Source organism: Zingiber officinale, chromosome 4A, assembly GCF_018446385.1.
Source record: "Zingiber officinale cultivar Zhangliang chromosome 4A, Zo_v1.1, whole genome shotgun sequence".
Lineage (NCBI taxonomy): Eukaryota > Viridiplantae > Streptophyta > Magnoliopsida > Zingiberales > Zingiberaceae > Zingiber > Zingiber officinale.
The window spans coordinates 162,623,810-162,643,201 of NC_055992.1; the positions used below are offsets into that span (position 1 = coordinate 162,623,810).

The 19,392-nt window shown below is 36.5% G+C and overlaps 3 protein-coding genes across 5 annotated transcripts; 2 read left to right on the plus strand and 1 right to left on the minus strand.

The window, feature by feature from the left end:
* The first annotated feature begins 4,069 nt into the window (after positions 1–4,069).
* Positions 4,070–8,032, plus strand: LOC121973865 (peroxisomal fatty acid beta-oxidation multifunctional protein MFP2-like). 2 transcript variants are annotated; one of them, XM_042525214.1, is made up of 18 exons: positions 4,070–4,190; positions 4,265–4,336; positions 4,428–4,502; positions 4,599–4,655; positions 4,726–4,793; positions 4,874–4,955; positions 5,029–5,084; positions 5,206–5,508; positions 5,603–5,689; positions 5,816–5,990; positions 6,085–6,206; positions 6,290–6,453; positions 6,539–6,787; positions 6,886–7,007; positions 7,157–7,278; positions 7,353–7,504; positions 7,586–7,727; positions 7,814–8,032. In XM_042525214.1, exons 1-18 carry the CDS (start codon positions 4,097–4,099, stop codon positions 7,820–7,822), a joined length of 2,151 nt encoding a protein of 716 aa, XP_042381148.1. In that variant the 5' UTR covers positions 4,070–4,096; the 3' UTR covers positions 7,823–8,032. The 2 variants fall into 2 exon arrangements, with proteins under 2 accessions (XP_042381148.1, XP_042381149.1); XM_042525215.1 differs by having other exon boundaries at positions 7,157–7,224.
* Positions 8,033–8,176: 144 nt separating this feature from the next.
* On the minus strand, positions 8,177–12,737 carry LOC121972141 (E3 ubiquitin-protein ligase RFI2-like). The gene is made up of 6 exons (XM_042523802.1): positions 12,412–12,737; positions 10,392–10,558; positions 10,019–10,077; positions 9,546–9,574; positions 9,139–9,475; positions 8,177–8,969 (listed from the first exon to the last, which is right to left on the minus strand). Exons 1-6 carry the CDS (start codon positions 12,551–12,553, stop codon positions 8,522–8,524), a joined length of 1,182 nt encoding a protein of 393 aa, XP_042379736.1. The 5' UTR covers positions 12,554–12,737; the 3' UTR covers positions 8,177–8,521.
* Positions 12,738–12,970: 233 nt separating this feature from the next.
* Positions 12,971–19,146, plus strand: LOC121972142 (AP-1 complex subunit sigma-2). 2 transcript variants are annotated; one of them, XM_042523804.1, is made up of 7 exons: positions 12,971–13,237; positions 15,698–15,784; positions 16,884–16,975; positions 17,088–17,196; positions 17,283–17,318; positions 17,402–17,488; positions 18,868–19,146. In XM_042523804.1, the coding sequence occupies exons 1-7, from the start codon at positions 13,220–13,222 to the stop codon at positions 18,937–18,939; spliced, it is 501 nt and encodes a 166-aa protein (XP_042379738.1). In that variant the 5' UTR covers positions 12,971–13,219; the 3' UTR covers positions 18,940–19,146. The 2 variants fall into 2 exon arrangements, with proteins under 2 accessions (XP_042379738.1, XP_042379739.1); XM_042523805.1 differs by lacking the exon at positions 12,971–13,237 and adding an exon at positions 14,840–14,979.
* Positions 19,147–19,392: the final 246 nt, after the last annotated feature.

A 19,392-nucleotide genomic window follows, 5' to 3' on the forward strand; every position in this document is an offset into this window, starting at 1 on the left:
ATGCCTCCGCTGTCGTTGTCGCTTCCAGACGCCAGGCACGCTAGCAGGCCACGCGCGCCCCCTAGTGTCACCTCTCTCTTTCTCCTTTCCAGCGCACTTCTCTCCACCATCAGTGGTTGTTCACCGGCGCCGCTGCCCATAGCCAGCCGGCGCTGCCCTCTTGGGTCGCCGCCCTCACACCACCTTATTGGCAACTACACCAGTGCAAGATCAGTTCTAAGTTGCATCCAGTTCCTATCATCGCAGTGGGGCCTCCATCGTCGTAAGCAGTCTACGATCCACACTGTCGTACATTGTCGACGCTGATCCGATATCCGCTCCACTTTTATTTGGCTTTCAAGCCCTAGGGGCCGCTACTATTATCATATCCTGGCTTGTGTGTCGTTGTTATATCTCGATCTACGTGTCGATATCATATCTCGGTCATATCTCGGCATGCGTGTCGTTGTTAGGTCCCGGCTTGCATGTTGTCTTCCAGATCCAGATCACGCTCGACTAGGTGCCGTCAGATCCAGCTTTTCATCCTGCTCAGAGCCATAAATTCTTTCGGGTCACGACAACTCGAGCATCATCCCGACAAGTTCACCGATCTACCAGAGGGAGGCCCCTTGAGCCAGGGTACATTACCGTATTTACTCTACATTCATTTTATTATTCTACTATTAGTATGTTTCTTACATATTCGTTGGATCTGCCTCAAATATCGGGGTATCAAGGACCGGGACAACTTGGTCGTTGTCTGTAGGTAGTGTTGACTAGAACCTTCTGACGACTTGATCAACATAGAGAATAACTCAATGTATCTCACTTCGGACCATAGCGATTCGGTCACATTCCAGCCACATCACCCCTGACAGTCCGTTTGACTCAGCTTCCGAACAAGATCATACATCATTAATTAAATTATATCAAATATTACAATTAAATATTCTCTTAACTAAATATTTACTATATTAAATATTTCACTCTTAAATATTTTAAATTGTATCATCGAATATTTTACCAATTAAATATTTATAATTTCACTACTATTTAATTAATTTACATCTAATTTTATATTTAAATAAAATCAATTATACTTATAAAATTTTAATTTAATACATTTTAATATTTATTTATATTTTGATAATTATTAAATATAATTAATATTCAACTTTGAAAAAAAAAACAAAAAAAAACAACTGCTACAGTAGACTCGTGGGAGTGCCACCTCCTCATGCAGCAGCAGCAGCTAAATTTACCTTTTTTCTTATTTTATTTTTATGTTTTGTTTTTGTTTTTTTATGCCAGTTAGAGAAATCATCGGCATTAATATTCTCAATCCTAGCCATCATAATAGGAGATATTTGTGTCTGTCGGATGAGTCTAATGATTAGCGCATAAAATATTATTATCATGAGGTCTAGGGTTCGAATCTCAGTAAAACCGAAATAAATGTCTCCCTTATGTGCTAGTCATTATTCCAAAAACTAGTAGTTGTTCGTGATTTACCTCCTTCGATTGACCCTGAGACGGGTTGACGGGGATACTAGGGACAAGCGTATTCGTCTTTTACCACCACAATAAGAGATATTTGAACCCAAACTATGATACAACTAGACATCTAAATTATTATCGAAGTATTTATGTTTCGATCTGTAACTATTATAATAAATATATCCCTCTCTAATATAGAGCCGTTAATTTAAGTTTGACTTATCTAATTGGCTGGCTACACTCCATCAAATAATTTAAGCAGATTGAATTGGTATTTTATCAACCTAAATCTACAGTAAGTCAAACCGCTTAGGCTCATGACCTGCACAGGTATTGACCCATGGTTGAAAAATACATATAGATTAAATTTTATTATTTTTTATAATCTTAAAATAAAAATACTACTTTTATTAAATACGTGTACTCGTTTATAGCCATTTATATTTAAAATATATGAAATCTTTATGAACTAAAATGTGGAGGATATGAAATTTTTTTATTTTTTTAAATATTTGATGAGCTCGTGGGTTATCCACCTTGGAACAGGTTGGATTAGAGATTTCTCAACTCACCAAGATGACAAATCAATCCGTCCTACCCTGCCAAATGATTTGCTCGCTACAGGCTGACCCGCCCAACCACAGATTGACCTGTTTGACGGCTTTACTCTAACCAAGTCATTCTAAAGTGTTAGTGGTAGCAAAAAAATTATAATGCTCATCCCAAACGTCCCTCATAGATGATCCCTAGATTATATGAAGAGAGATAAATTATAAATGACTATTAACACAAGCCGTGATCAATATAGGAAGGAGGACAAGAACTTAGATATTATAACCATGAATTGACTCCTAAATTTCATCATGACCCTATATGTACTAATCAAGTGTCTATTCTGACTCGACCATTCTAAAGTGTTAGTGTAACTAGTCCTCGAGATTATAGTACTATGGTAGCTAGGATATCTATACCCTGGGTTCGATCCCCAACTATGGTATATTTATAGAATTTTTTTCTCCAAACGGGACGCGTAACTAAAGGATCCTAGTCTTCTGGGTTACCCTCGTGTTTACTTTCTAATTTACTCTAATAACTGATGGAAAAATTTTATAGGATTTAATCGGTCATCTAAGATAGATAACGAGATTAACTAGAATTATTTTTATTTTTTTTTAATGTAACTAGATCAACAAGTTACTAAATATTAAAATTTTCTATTAAATCAACTAAACTAGTCGATGTTCAAATTCGGTAGAATTCATTACTTGATCCTAAGATTTTCTATTCAAACTCCCGTCCATCTTCCTTAACTATTCAACATATCGCATCATGATTTGCGATTGAAAGTTCCATCCATATTCCCTTACTATTCAACGTGTCACATCGGTATTTTCTTTTGAAAGTTAATTAGATCCAATTGAATTTTTTCTAAATCATGTGTTCCAATATTCAACCTTTGAAAAAATTGATAATTCAGTTAGCCTATTATTTCTAGGATGATTGACTGAGTCTCATAGAAATTTTCTATTGATCATCAGGACAAATAGAGAAGTACACGCGATGATCAATTTAGAAATTCAGTATTTTTTTATTATATCCCATATTTAGAGGAAATATTTCTATAAATACATTATAGTTGGAGTTCGAATTACGGATGATTAAATTATAATTTGAATATTCTATCGCGATATTATAATTCGGGACTCTAATATTGAACATTACTTAAACTTAAATAAAATAAAAAAAAAATATGAATAGTTATTGTCTTCCAACAACTCAAGTTGACTTTTCCACCATTTTGACCATTTCCAAAAGACATATTCCTCTCAACATAATTTCACATTAGTTCAAAAAACAAGAGACAATAAATAATTAATATTTTAGAATATTAGAATATCCTGAGCTACCTACCCCTCATGACTAAAATTTCCCAATTGGCACAGGAATTGTAAAGAACAACTTTAAAATTTTAAATCTAAATAATATATATATATAGTTATATAATTATATTATAGTAAACCATTATTCTATATCTTCTAAGTTTACTTTGAATAAATTGATTAAGTATGAGTTTACTTTTTCTCTTGTTCCACGAAGTATGGGACTAAGCGCTAAAAAGAGGAAACGAAAAAAATAGAACTATAGGGGCTAGAATATAAATTAATCTCTAACAACAACCGCCTAACTAGAAAACAACACCAACAACCACCATCTCAATAAAGAATTTGTATAAATACAAAAAAAGCTAAATCCAAAGAAATTATAAGTCTTAAGGCATCTTTTTCAATATTTTCCATATAAAAATAGTAGTCAAATAGATCCATTTAAAAATTATTAAATTTGGAGGACTTATTTAATCTAATCTTATCCTATTTCTTTAGTCAAGGAGTGGAAGTAATATCTTTTCTGCGCCACTGAAAATTTAATTATAGGGAATAATGAAATACTATGAAAATTATCATTTATCCAAATCAAGTCTTGGTATTAACAAATGGTTTGTATAAAATATATACACATTAAAAGGCAAAAACTAAGATACAAGCCACTAATCACGTCTAAACAACATTATATAGACACACTGTAGCAAACAATTCAAAACCAAGGAGAAGAAGAAGAAGAGATGGGGAGGAAGCTGACCGAGATGGAGGTGGGCGGCGATGGCGTGGCCATCATCACTATCGTTAATCCTCCGATGAACTTCTTAAACCACAGTGGTGATCATTAGCATATCCCCCCTCTTAATCTCTTTCTTAGTTGAGTATGTTAATGTTGTTTATCATTGTTTCAGTGTTTTGGAGTTTGAAGGATAATTATGATGAAGCTTTGAAAAGGGATGATGTGAAAGCCATTGTCATTACAAGTATGAATTCTTCAATCTCAAACAACTTTATTGATCAAGTTTCAGTATGCATGTTTTCAAGTGTAAGCTTAAGATTTCACTCCTCGATCAGGCGAAGGGCCTCATTTTTCGGGAGGTTTCGACATTGAAGCCTTTGGAAATTTTCAAGAAATTGATGAAGGAATAAGTAAGTTCAGTTCATCTTTCTTGTTTTCTCTCCATCCTTCGACTCCTTTTATGCCTCTAGTTCATGCAAAGTTCTAATATCCACATTGATTGATAGAACCCGAACCGAAAGAAGGCTACTTGGCGATCGATGTGCTTACCGATACTTTTGAAGGTAGTTCAAAGAGAAACACCATCTGTTTCTATCACAATTGTGCATTTCTGATTTCTGCATGCTCATTTAGGTGCTGCTAAACCATCAGTAGCTGCTATGAAAGGCCTTGTTATTGGAGGTGGATTGGAAACAGCAATGGTGAGTGATTCGATTCATTCCTGAAACTCCTATCTGAATTTTAAGGTTAAGATATAACTTTATCTTTATTGAAACTTCAGGCATGCCATGCGCGAATTTCGACTTCAGATGCTCATTTAGCTCTACCTGAACTTACAGTTGGGTTCATTCCAGGACTTGGAGGTAGGTACCCTTCCAAGTTTGGTAAGTTCTGTATGTGTTAGCAACAAAATCATAAGCTTTTGAGTTTATTTAGGAACTCAAAGGCTTCCGCGACTCGTCGGACTTCAGAAAGCCCTTGACATTATCTTGGTACAATATAGAAAATTTTAGTTAATTGATTTGAATATTGTTGTCATATAACAAATCTTGGTAGACTTCTGTTATTCAGTTAGTACAGTTGTTGTAAGTATGCTTTCATCAAACCTTGCAGTTGTCCAAGCCAATTGGAGGCGAAGAGGCTTACAATATCGGTCTTGTTGATGCTGTAGTTTCAACTGATGAGTTAGTTAAGACGGCAAAATGTTGGGCTCTCGATATCGCGGAGTTTAGGAAGCCATGGATCAAGAGTCTTCACAAAGCCGACAAGTTGGAACCCCTTGAGGAGGTGAAGAAAATGCTGAATTCTGCCAGATCTCAAGCTCGAGAGCGATCTCCTCATGTTCATTCCCCTTTGGATTGTATTGATGTGATCGAAGAGGGTATCATCTCGGGTCCTCGCAATGGACTTGTTAAGGTAAACTCGATTGGATTCTCACACTAACTAAAAGCTCTCCTCATCCTTCACCAAATGCTAATATATGCAATGGTTTTTTTTCTTCTTATTGTAGGAATCCAACATTTTTCAAAAACTTCTCTTCTCTGAAACTTGCAAGAATTTGATTCATGTTGTCTTAGCTCAACGCCGAGCTGCAATGGTACAAACACTATCTGCTTGTCCTTTTTTTTTTATTTTCTTCACCAAAACTGAAGTCAGAAATCATAAATTTAAGCTTAGTTTGTGATGATTTGAACTAACTTTTATTCTTGAACACATCTTACAGGTTCCAGGGATCACTGACTTGGGTTTGATTCCTCGGAAAATAACTAAAATCGGTGTCGTAGGGGGAAATTCAATGGGCTCTGATATCGCAACAGCACTAATTCTGAAAAATTACCCAGTGATACTAAAAGAAGTAGATGAAAATATCTTAAATGCAGGAATAGATGGAGTCAAAGGTATAACAATCTATGTCACTGATGAATTCAGCTGCTCACACTATAATTATGCTTTGAAAATTTGAAGTTCTTACTCGCAATACTAACTCCGCAGAGAATTTGCATACTTTCATAAGCCAAGGAAAAATGACACAAGAGCAATGTGAGACAGCACTATCTCTACTCACAGGTCTTCTTGATTATGAATGCTTTAAAGATGTCAATATGGTTATCGAGGTAAAAAAATGATAACTCAAATTTCATGAGCAAAATGGTTCATTTCTAATTGTTTTTCCTCCTTGATACTTTGGCATTTTCAGACAGTTCTTGAGGATTTGACTTCAAAGCAGCAAGTGTATGCAGATCTTCAGAAATATTGTTCTTCAGACTGTATATTGGCCACTAACACTTCTACATTTGATCTTAACTTAATCGGAGAAAGGACCGAGGCTCAAGATCGTATTGTCGGGGCACATTTCTTCAGGTAACAAAATGAAAATGCCAAGGTTGAACATTTGTTGCTTTTTTTAAAAAAAATTGGCACATTTCTGAACTTGTCTCTGTCGCAGTCCTGCTTATGAAACACCACTTCTAGAAATAGTTCAGACATGTGAAACATCTCCACAAGTCATCATAGATCTTCTGGATATCGGCGAAAAGATTCACAAGACCCCCATTGCAGCCACTAATGGCTCTGCTGTTGATAGGATGTTCATTCCTCTCACTCAAACAGCACTCTTTCTAGTCGATCATGGTCTCGATGCCTATAAGGTCGATGAGGCATGTACTAAATTTGGAATGCCAATGGGTCCTTTCAGGTACATGGACTAATATTCATTAAGATGATCAAGGAAATCTCATCAATCATCAGAGTGTGCAACTCACAATGATCTCTTTGTTCTTGTGGCTTGTACAGGCTAATTGATTTGGTCGGTATCGGAGTTGCCATAGCTTCTAGCACAAAATACCTTGAGAGCTTCCCTGATAGATTCTACAAGTCGAGATTAATGCAAATCATGCTCGACGATAAGAGGGAAGGTATGAAAAATTGTCAAAGGTTATTTCTGATAAGCTAACAGTTTGCAAGTTTAGTCGAATGAATTACTTTTCAGTTAAACTTTATTGTGTATATAGTTACTAGTTTTTCAGTGAGTATATGTTATAACTTCAGAATCACTTTGTAACAGGCAAGGCCAATGGAAATGGATTCTACAAGTATGATGAGAAGAAGGAAGCCATTCCCGACCCCGAAATAGTTAAGTACATTAACAATTCAAAGAACATGATCAGTGTCACTCCAAACCCTCAGGTTAGTTAACCAAAAAACCAGTAGAATTTGCTTAAGAACAAAATAAACACATGTTTGTTCAACTTGATCTGCAGCTGAGGACCACAATACCAGACGAGGACATTGTTGAAATGCTCTTCTTTCCAGTTATCAACGAGGCTTGTCGTGTTCTCGACAAGAGAATTGCTGTGAAGCCTTCAGACCTTGACATAGCTTCCATCATGGGGATTGGATTCCCAGCTCACAGGTTAAGTTGGCTGAAACTCAGAAGCATATGATTCAGGATTTATATCGTTACGATTCATTCACTCATTTTCTTAAAATTCAGGGGTGGAGTGATCCATTGGGCAGACTCACTTGGTGCAAATTATGTATGCAAGAGATTGGAGGAATGGACAAAGGTGTATGGTGAGTTGTTCTTCAAGCCTTGTGCATTCTTGAGAGAAAGGGCAGGGAAAGGCATACCATTGGTAAGATTCAGATTGATCCTCCTTGTTGTATGTATATTTCATTTGTGTGTGTTTTTTTTAATAATCAATTTCTCAAACTTTTGCAGAGTGCATAAGGCAGTGGAAGGATCATGGCTGTGATCCTCCAAGAACTATTTAGGGTCAACTATATGACTCGTACCGAAGGGTTGTGTTCCTCCAAACTATTTAGGGTCGTCTATATGAATCTTGTTATACCATTTAAATTATGCTAAAGCTCATGCAATGCAAAGGCTGATAAAAGTCAAGTAATAGATTCATGATTGAATCCGTATTGTCATGGTAAATGCAACCATGTTTTTGAAGAAAACAACCATGAACTGATGCAACTGAGAAATCTAATTTTACCAACCAGAAAAATGAGCAAGTTAATGGCTAGTACAACATTTCATCACCAGAGCTAAGCATTTGTGTGTATCGATCGAACAGCATAACAAAAACAAGAATCATCTTAAACTCAGTAAATGCAGCTTTGGAACACATTTTCAAAGCATCCTAAGTTTTTGATAGATTTTCCCATAATGAAAATCTGTGCATGTTTTAAGCTTCTGGGGGCCTTCTCTCCCCTTGCACTTTTAACTTACAACAGTTTCAACACATTATTTTGTTCATGCCATTTGGAGCCAGCATCCATCTTGCCATCACCAACCAACATGTTCCCACAGCTAGTAGAGTTTACAATTCGACATCAACAGTTTAAAATGAAATTTACTGCATTCAAGGGGAGATTTGAGAATGCAAAAATAGTTCAGCTTCGAGAAATGCCAAATTCAGCATCACATCAACGACAGCATGAGGCCTGGAGGTATTATTGTCTGGTTGTAGCCTGCTTGTATTGATGATGACCTCTCGGGTCCGTTGTGTGACGGAAAGAGGGCCATCCGTGAGTTGCGGTCTGATGCACCATTGGGCTGTGGGAAAGAGCCCCAGGCACTAGGCTCCCTGTCAATGGGAGAAGGATGTGTCATTACAGCTTCACGCTCCCATAGACGGTGGCGGTTTCGAATTCCCTCAGCATCTAAAGGAATGGGAGTTATCAGGAAAGGGACACACTGGTCTGCTGGATTCAGACCCCTCGGGTTTGCAGATTGTGGCATACTTGTTCCATGCACACTTTGAGAATTTTGTCGATGGAAGCCTTCAAGGAGATTGGCATGGGTTCGGAGGAATGGTGACACCGAGGAAAGGACAGAGGAGCTAGTGGGGCCAGATCTTGGGACATTTCTGGAAAAAAAAAACAAAAAAGAGAGTTAAAATTCAGGTGGTGATCATATTGAACAAACTTGAATCATATTGAAAGCATGCATAATGATAATATTTGATCACTACAGATTTAGATTCAGAAAAAGAAACAGCCGGGTAAAAGGTAGGAAATCGATGCAATGCAACTCACCCATGACCAAGAACAAAAGGATGGAAAACAGAGTCTGCAGCAGGTAAACCATCCGTGTTGATCCTTGAAAAGTGAGATGCTGGATCATGGGTATTGAATAGGTAGGATGGATGATGGCGATTACTCTCTGCTATCATATGAGCATGAATATCTCTTGGTCTTGAAAAATAACTCCACTGTTGGTGATATCCAGAACCATCAAGCATGGCCTCAAATGACTGATTGGAGGAAGAAGGTTGGGGAAGTTGTGTGTAAGTTACGAAAGGGTGTGGATGAGGTGATGACATGGTCGACTGATTCTCAGAAACAATTGCGTGATATCCAAAAGGATCACGAACTGCAATACCACAAATTTGCTGGGTTACTCAAAAGTTACTTGTCATTAATATATATCTGCTTTGACTTACAAGGAGCAGCCGAAGAAGATTCGCCTTCCCTAAATTAAAATAGAAAAAAAGGTAAGTTAAATGACAAATGCCGCTAAACGCTTCCAATGTGGCATTTACAAAGCAAGTTCTCTAACCAAGTATTTAGCAAACTCGATTAAGACAAAGTCCAAGCGGAAAGATTATATGGTTTGCATGCAATAAATTGGACAAACGTAAATAAAATGATTGCCAAACCTTACTACTGGAGAAAGGAGAAATCGGTGATCTAGCATTACATTTTTATCTACATGAAAATAGTTATTTGCCTGTTGACTATATAAATCTTATACCAAGTACTTAGCTTTATATTTTACTTCATGAATAAATGATTTAATGAAGACATTTTTTGGTATGTAAATAAAACAGCACTATTGATCTAGTCATTCTCTCATAATAGATTGGAATTGTCATTATACATAATATATAAAGATCATATGAAATGCAGAACTTACTCAAACATTGATGGAATTCTTGCCAAGTCGCTGATTGGACACCAATGACCTCCGATCGGCTGGACAAACAGATACAAACAAAAAAACACATGACTAGAGAAAACATGATATGATTGGAAAGAAATATACTGAAAAAAAATACCACTAAAGCAAAAAAAAAAAATTGGAAAAAAAACAACAAATGAGACAATGGGATAATGGAACAAAAAAAGAAGCCACTACTCTAAAAACAACTGAGAAAAAAGGCCTGACAAATGTTCTTTTTAAATAGTGAGATTTTAAGATGCTCAATTTCTAAATTTGATACATTATCAGAGGTCTAAACAAACAGATGCAAAATCAAAGAGGGGAGTGATTCAAGTAAGCAGCATACACTTTCAATGTAACTATGATTGTAGAGGTCTCCATCATGAATCAATTCGTCAATGAAGTCTGGTGTTGAATGGCAGCCATTTGCATACAGCCAATTTCCTTCTTCAACTTTTCGACAATTTGGGCATTGCATCACTCCCTTAGCATTAAATGCAGAACCAATGCAATCTGAAACAAATGGTTCTAAATGGTGATAAATCTTCACTATTAGACTACGTGGATGAGCCAACATAAATGACTGCTCAAAAGAGATGCTACATAGGTTATCTGAAAAGAGATTATGCACAAATTATTGTAAGACATAAAATTCAATTGATTTAACTGTTTTTTCTAGCTTCATACATTTAGCCTATATATATAATTAAATCCATTGATGTGACAGATTAGGAAAAGGATGTAATAATAACACATTATTGATAATTTAACTGTGGTAGCAACGTAAAATTTCTTACAGAAGAACTTTGAGCATTGGAATTCATTTTTCCATGACTATCACTTAAACGGAAATAAGAACTGACATAAATGTTAAGATAAAGCTATATGTACTTTGAAGAGAGTGAATCACAGGAGCTTGCATTCAATGCTCAATGTTCAATAGTAGATTTCAACCAAAGTTTAAGAAGGACCCAATGCTCACCAGGTTTGAGCTTTTTCATAAACCATCAAAGAGAAGGCAGCAACAACAAATGAATGATGAAGAAAACATGGACAGCAAAAATTGTAAGTTACTAGTCTTTCACTGAATAAATGGCAGTTTGGTGCACGAAGCTCTTGCTATGCGGGGTCCCCGGGAAGGATCCATTGTACGCAGCCTTACCCTGCTTTTTGCAAAAGGTCGTTTCCAAGATTCGAACCCATGACCTTTTTGTCACAAAGCAACAACTTTACCGTTGCGCCAAGGCTCCCCTTCTTTCACTGAATAAATGAAGGGCCAATTTTTGGGCAAGAAATAGTTATCTACTTATCTTTGAATGGCCAACTAATCAACCCATTTACCATATTGTTGAATAGAAATCACCATGAGTAACCCAGAAATAGCACACTCTTAAGTCACAAACAGTTGCAAAATCAAACCATCTACAAAGCTGGTGTTGCTACCTTGTCAGTTTCTGGAACCATAATTCTACTGGAAATGGAATTCTATCCCTAATTTTGTATTAAAATATCATTTTCACAAAACAAAATATTCGAAATAGGATTACATTATCACAGAAAACTTAGGTCTCGAATTATGATATTTGATTACTATGTTTGAGGAAAAGTAAGTTTATAGATTTGAAAGTCCAACCAGATGTGAGAGGATTTGTAAGTCTTAATAATACACAAGGGTAAAATATCAAAAATATCTATACCCTATTATCCTAAACATAAGGAATGAATTATTTTTGTTTCTTGTTTTCCCAATGAAATGAAATATAACAACTGAAACCATTATTCTTAGAATTCCTTTCTGATCATACATAATATGTTGGGAACAAGCTAGTGTTTTTTTTTTTATGTACAACCACCTTCAAACTCCACATAGAATGGTTGGCTTGTTGGTTCCTTGCCTTTGACAATCACACAGGCTGTTTTTGATATAATATGGAGGCTTTTGGAGGCAAATGTAGAAAAGGAAGGGCAGTGTATTAGATAGTGTTCCACCAGAAACAAATTTTAGAAAAGGGGAAAACTCTTACACTTGTTTATTCCTTTACTTTCTACTTCAAACAAATTGAAATTCCAGTCCAACAGGGATCAATTGCAAACCGGTTAGGTCTTTTTCTCTTCAACCAGCTTCAAACTTCCATAAAGTATGATTGGCTTGTTGGTTCCTTGTCTTTAAGAATAAGGGAAAAAGCTTGTTTGGACAGATAAGAATAGTTGATCAAAGACAATACTAGTTAAACAAAACAACAAAAAAAGGCACCTTTCTATCAAATCAACTATTTCCCCCCACCGAATCATCAGAATTCAACCACAACCAAGTGATTAGCAAAGAAAAAAAAAATCAAAGAAGAAGATCCCCAGGACGAACTAACCGAGGTGGAATTCATGCCCGCATTGCAGCCAAGCGGTGGCCCGGTCCCCTCGGTTCTTGACGGCCTCGAGGCAAATCGAGCAGGTAACGCCGACGGCGTCCTCGCCTTCTTTTCCTTCCTCGACCGGCTCCTCTCGGGCCATCACCGCATGCCTGGTCCTCGATCGAAGAACAAGGAGACGAGGAGCGAAATCCACAAACTCCTACCCTGCGGCCGCACCCTAGATTTCGACCGCCACAAAAACGCCCAATTCTCCTCCTCTCCGCTCGCAATCAAGACGGCGATGTCTCTCTGATGAGGCCACGACTTTTTATTCGACGTACCGGGGACCGCAGAGCCCGCATACAGTGTATTATGCGGCAACGCGGCTTCATTATCTCAACCGTTCCGATGCCGAAACGTGTTCGCAGGCGCTTGGCGGCCTGAGATCCTTGCGGGGCCATAAATCACGTGCCGAATTCTACTTTTTCGAGGATCCCGCACAACTATGCTACTAATCCACGCTGCATCCGACCATTCATGTTTCGAATTTAAGGGTTTTACCGGAAATAAAAGGGGAGTTGTGGAAATTGTAAGAATAAAATTATTCCCTGGTATTGGAGAGGATCCATACGGTGAAACGGAGAAGACGAGTCGCTCCTCCCTCTCTCCCTTCGCCAAACTCCGCCCGTCCAGCTCCTTCCCTGCCCAAAGGAGGCGTCTTGAGGATTCATTCCCCTCCTTTCTCCTCCCCGCCGCCTCCATTTGGGACTTCCTGACGGGCGGCATCGCCGCCGCGCAAGAGGCCTCAGTTTCTGTCGGCCGAGGCATGCCGCTCTTCAGACAGGTAATCCGCCAATTTTGCCCTACTCTTTCGGTTTGGTGCTGGGCAAAGAGACGCCAATGGGTCGCTGGCCGAGTTCGATCGAGCCATCGAGTTGGATCCACGGCAGAAAGCATGTTTGCCATTAGGTTTCTTACCTTTCTTACACATTCCCCTTATCTCCGTCTTCTTCAGTTCTGCCAGACCATAACCTAATGCTTCTCCTCTGAGTTTCTGGATCACGCTACTACTTGCCAATCCAGAAAAAAGTGATTTTTCTTCTTCTTCTTCTTCCTGCCAGTTAAAAAGTGAAGGGGAGATAAAAGACGTAGATCATGTCTTATTTGAGATATTGAAATTGTAAGGGTCAAATTGAAATTTTACCTTAGCTCGAATTCGAATAGTAAATTTCTTTTCCCACCCCTCTGACAGCCCACCCCCCTCTCTCTCCTCTATTAAATGACATTTTCACCCTTCCTTCTTTAAATAACAAGTTTTTTTTTTTCTAATTTTATTTACTTCTTTAATTTTTTTTCAATTTTATTTAATTCTTTAGTTTTATTTTTTTAATAAATTTTGTTTATTATTTTTTCATCAATTTTTTTTATTTTTTATCCCTATTTTACTTTTAAATTTTTTATAAATAATAACCCCTAAAATCTACTATTAAAAAAATAAAAAATTACAAGAGATCGAATCCTCTATTCCAATATCATCGGTTCTTGTTCTCACTCGTCACCTCAGCCCACCGTCGGCGGCACCGTCGGAGGCCCTCGGTTGCCGCCTTGATTAAAATTATATCCTAGGGAGAAGGTGAACGTAGTGAGGTCGCATCGGCGCGATCAGCGTCAAAATTTGACCGGATCTGAGCAGACTTTCCTTCACCGTCGATCTGAGTCTCTGCTCAGATTCGGTCGAATACCGATGTCGATCGTGTCGATGGCGATCTCCCTGGGTTCACCTTCCCCCTAGGGTATAGTTTTGGTCGGGACGATGACCAGAGGTCGCCGATAGTGGACTGGAGGCGACGAGTAGAACACGGGGACAGAGAAAATTACGGACATAGAATCAGATTTCAGATTACAAATATGATATTCTTGTCGAAAAAATACTTAATAAAAAACAAAAAAAATGAAATAAAAAAATAATATAAAGGTAAATAATATGATGGATGTGGAATGTGAAAATATACAATTAAAAAATAAATAAAATATTAAAAAATTATACTATTTTTTTAATATTAAATAAATATTATTTATCATGGTAAATATATAATAAAAAATTATTTAAAAAGAATAAAATTGATAAAAAAAAATGATAAAAAAACTGATTAAAAAATAAAACAGTTAAAAAAAATTTGATAAAAAAACTGATTAAAAAGAAATATAAATGTGAAGAAAAAAAACGTGGAGTGAATAAGGGGTATAAAGGTCAAAAACATAGGTGGGCCCGGGAGGGGAGGGTGTCAGAGGAGGGGAAAAGCAGGTCTCATTCGAATATACTAATTTTCAGAAACAACCATATAATTTTAGTAATTGCATAACTTTGCCAAAAAATTCACCCATTTGATATGGGCATTTAATGGGCCCATTTGGACAGGACCCAGGGGCCTAATTTAGTGGCCTTCCTAAATCCTTTTAATTTTCATATCCTTTCATTGATCTTTTTAATTTTCATATCCCTTCACGATATTTTTCCTCGTCTTCTTCCGTCCTGATCGCGGGAGATCGAAGAATCACAGATCCGAAGGAAAGCCGATAGAAATGGTCGGTTATCGCTCGATCGTTTCCTTCTCCCTTGAAATTTTCTCTCTTATTTAAGATTAGAGCTAGGATGTCTTCGTATCTTACAATCGTTTGTCTATGAATCTATTCAATTTTGTTTTCCGATTCCTGAGTTAACAACTTGAGCTTATGTATGAAGGATTTCCTTTCGGTTGCGTGTCTGTTAATTTTCGAAGTTGTGATTTCTTTGTGTACCCATCGGTATATATGCTTTAGCTAAAAAATATTCGTGGAATTAAGTGCGAAACATGATGGTAGATAATATTTATCGAAGTTGAAATCTCGTCGGTTCAGTTATTTCAACAACAGTGATCAGTACCTCGGGTGCAATTTGCTGCTGTTTTCATCTTCTTCTTTTGTTTATGATGATGATCGGAAACCTAAATCATACGGTTTGAGATTTCCTTTTTGTCTTAGTTGATCGTGCATAATTTTATCCATTTTGAATATGGAAGCCATACAGATTTTTGTTCTATTGTGAAAAATGGTTTAGGCAAACGAAAAATTGTATGAGAAAATAGGCTTGTGATCCTGTTAATACTAGTGTATAGGAAAATTGCCCTTCTTGTTTAATAGGTCGATATGAAATTGGTATTGCCATCAGATTTGTCCAGAGTGAATGAGTGCATTATTTTAATTATCAAGCTACTTATTGAATTGTTTACCGAATTTTGATAACTTGCCTTCTTTGTAATGACAGATTCACTTTGTACTTCTAATTAGTCGACAGGGAAAAGTGAGATTAACCAAATGGTATTCTCCATATTCTCAGAAAGAAAGAACTAAGGTAGATATGATGTTTTACTCCAGATTTACTTTTCATATTTTAATTGCTTGCTTCAGTTTCACAATTCGTTCGCTAACTGTTGTCCTGGTTGCAAAGTCTGTCTGTGAATGAGTCTACTTCCGTTGATCACTGGAAAAGTAAAATTTGACCTAGTTGTTGAGAATGTCTTTGCATTTTGTTTCCTCTTCTCTCTGGTGCTTTTGTATATCATTCATGTTCTAAATTTTCTTTAATTTACTATAATGGATAGATATTAATATTTGTAAGCGGCATTATAGCTTACCTGTTTGCAGGTCAATTTGCATTATATATCTAAATTGTAACATTGTTCTATCATTTTTGCTCATTATTTCAAGTGGCGTCCATGGTATCATATCATTTAGATACTGAATAGTGATTGTCAAAGTCTACGTGGTCTTTAGCAAATTGGCTCCTGTTTTCTACTTTTCCTTTGCTCGATGTTGATTCTTATAGACAAATAGTGACTGTTATCAGTTCACTAATTGCAGGCTTATTATGGTCAGCCTGATGAGCCTTGTAGAAGAATTAATTGGTCATCCTGAGTTAACTGCAATTCTGTTTTTGTTGGCCTGATCACGTATCTAATCTATTGTCCCCGAATTCTATTATTTTTTTGGCAACATTTTCCTGTCTAAATTCTTATCTCTTTCGTCCACTGCATTCGAAACTTAGGAATCATTCTAGACGGTGAAGTTTAGATGTGGACTCTGTATCCCAGGATGTTCCATTGCAATGATATGCTATTCTGTACAAAACGTGCAGTGAATTTACACCAAAAGCAAATTTTGGTTTCCTTGCATGCTACATATACCATTCTGTTCTCAATTATCCATTGACATTAGATTTACCCAATCATTCTCATGTAAGATTTTGCAAGATGTTCATTCTGTTGTTGTGCATGAGATCCAGAATTTGTCCATTCTCTTGTTGATCGTATTACATTCAAGTATTCTATCAGCCTGGAAGGTTCACTATTATGGTACTTGCACTCTGCTATTTTTTCATAGAAAAATATAAATGCTGATGCATTTTTTTTCTCACTATTATGACTTGATCACTTGCACTTTTATCTATTAAGGCCATCCGTGAGCTTAGCGGACTGATTCTTACACGAGGTCCAAAGCTTTGCAACTTTGTAGAGTGGAGAGGATATAAGGTTGTGTATAGAAGGTAATTTTGCTGTACAACTATGCATCTTTGTGGTGGTTATTTGTTGTTTTATGAAGTTTACTTTGCTACTTTTAAAATGCAATGCTCCTGACTCATAAAATATCATTTTCAGATATGCCAGTCTTTACTTTTGCATGTGCATTGATGCAGAAGATAATGAATTAGAAATACTTGAAATCATTCATCATTTTGTTGAGATATTGGACCGATATTTTGGCAGTGTAAGTCATTTCATTTAGTTGATTGCATCTCAGAAAGGTTTTGTTCACAAATCAAATTATGAAGCTTTATGTTTCCTTATTCTCAGGTTTGCGAACTTGATTTAATATTCAATTTTCATAAGGTAATTTGTTTAAAGATGTAGATGCTTTCATTGACCATCTCTTATTTTCTTGTTTATATCTTATCTGCTTATGAATTGGGCAGGCATACTACATATTGGATGAAATTCTCATTGCCGGTGAGCTTCAAGAGTCGAGCAAAAAGGCCGTTGCCCGTCTTATAGCTGCACAGGTATTTATTAGATTAATACCTTGACAACAAGTTTAAAGTGTGATGGGACTAATGGAATTAAGCTTTTACTTAAACCAAAAATAATCATCTATCTTATAGTTAGAGACAACAAATAAAATGTTGTTGATTGTGACACAGCCTTTTATTTTGGTGTACAAAACAATCATCCACTTACAAGCGCGCACTCTAGCAGTTCAAAATCAAATATCTCTATTAAGGTTATAAAACTATAAATTAGTTGCTTTCCTAATACAACAACAACCAAGCCTTTTCCCACTAGGTGGGGTCGGCTAATAGCTGAGGCTAATAGCAACAACTATAAATTAGTTGCTATCTCTAATTGCTTTCCTAATAGCTGAGGCTTTTTAGATAAGTGGTTAGTTAATTTTGAATCATCTATAGCAAAAAGTACCTCCACATCAATTTATGTGCTGATCACTTTCCTAATAGCTAGAGCTTTTGGTTTAAGATATCTAGGATTCAAATCCCTCGTGTCAAAAAATGCCATCTCATCAATTCATGTTGTTGATCATTTTCCTAATACATCGAGCTTTTGATATAAGTGTTTAACCTATCATTAACATAGAATCAGAAGTGTAGGGTTTAAAGTTTGCCTAGTCAAAAATTATCATCCGATCAATTATTCTTATCGGCTTGAGCCTTTGGAATAGGTGGTCAACTAATCAACTATAACAATCTCCTACAATGAGGGTGGGCACAATCCAGTTTACGCCTCTCGGTAGAGAAAAATTCAAACCTATTCAAAATTTTCTAAACTAAGCTGAACCAAAAAAGAAGCTATAAGGTTTTCTAACTGAATTAAAACTTGGTTTGATTTATGTTTTATGCAAAATTGTAAAACTAGCAAATTTAATTCTACTTGCTAGAAAAAAGAGATAAATCAGATATATATGTTTTCGTGTTGCAAGTAGAACTAGAGTTTCAATGCAATGGAAACAAATTTCTTTTGTTCAAAGTAAAGCCAAACTTAAAAATTTATGAACCTAATCTCTTGTTTGGTTTGATTCAATCCAAGTTAAATTTTCAATTTTTTGTTTTGGATGCCTGACCCTATCTTCAAGATTACTTCACGATGCATGCCACTACATAATTGGTGGAGTTAGGGAACAAAACAGATGTTATTTAGAAACTACAAGGTGGCTTTAAGACCATCTTTACTATAGCTTGTAGAGTGTCCTACATGTATGGGAAGACAGAACATTTGTATGTGTCATATTCTATTGACAAACGACGAGCATCACCTTTAGTAGGCTAATTTGAGATGGCACACATCAGGTGCTTTCCCATAAATCTTCAAAAAGCCATTTCCATTGCATAATAATCTCATTGTCATCGATCATTGGATTTTCTTTTGCTAGGACCAACTTGTGGAAGCAGCCAAGGAGCAGGCAAGTTCAATAAGCAATATGATTGCACAAGCTACCAAATAGAGCTCCTTCAGTCATTGTAAGGCCTATCAAACATGACTGCCCTCCAACGTTTTCGATCCCTTGCACTTTACTACATGTTTTGGATGATTTAATTCACATTTCTCGAGCTTGATGTGGTAATCTTTTACTGAGAGTCGTGCTTGTAGAAACTGCACTCATTTTCAAGCTTAAATTTCTGAATAATAGTTGATGAAAAATTGTCTACCAGATGTACAATTTATCAAAAGGTCACAGCTTGTTTTGTGTGATCATTTTTCCTAGAAACTAACTGCTTCAGGGATTAAGAGAAAATGTTAAGATCAGCTCTGTCAATTTGCCATCAAGCTGTCAGCAAGCAACTTAGTAAATAGTATTTTATATCGAACATATTAAAACTCCTGTAGATCATTTTGTGCCTAATAAGAAACCCACAAACATAGGTCAAGTTTTTTAGTTCAGTTTACGCTAATTAAT

Coding starts and splice junctions, on each gene's coding strand:
- LOC121972141 (XM_042523802.1), bottom strand. CDS start 12,553: ATGGCCCGAGAGGAGCCGGTCGAGGAAGGAAAAGAAGGCGAGGACGCC. Junction 10,078..10,391: donor ATCATAGTTACATTGAAAGT/GTATGCTGCTTA, acceptor CTGTTTGTCCAG/CCGATCGGAGGTCATTGGTG. Junction 9,575..10,018: donor AGAATTCCATCAATGTTTGA/GTAAGTTCTGCA, acceptor ATTTTAATTTAG/GGAAGGCGAATCTTCTTCGG.
- LOC121972142 (XM_042523804.1), top strand. Junction 15,785..16,883: donor CTCAGAAAGAAAGAACTAAG/GTAGATATGATG, acceptor TTATCTATTAAG/GCCATCCGTGAGCTTAGCGG. Junction 16,976..17,087: donor TATAAGGTTGTGTATAGAAG/GTAATTTTGCTG, acceptor TATCATTTTCAG/ATATGCCAGTCTTTACTTTT.
- LOC121973865 (XM_042525214.1), top strand. CDS start 4,097: ATGGGGAGGAAGCTGACCGAGATGGAGGTGGGCGGCGATGGCGTGGCC. Junction 4,656..4,725: donor GCTTACCGATACTTTTGAAG/GTAGTTCAAAGA, acceptor ATGCTCATTTAG/GTGCTGCTAAACCATCAGTA. Junction 4,794..4,873: donor GTGGATTGGAAACAGCAATG/GTGAGTGATTCG, acceptor TTGAAACTTCAG/GCATGCCATGCGCGAATTTC.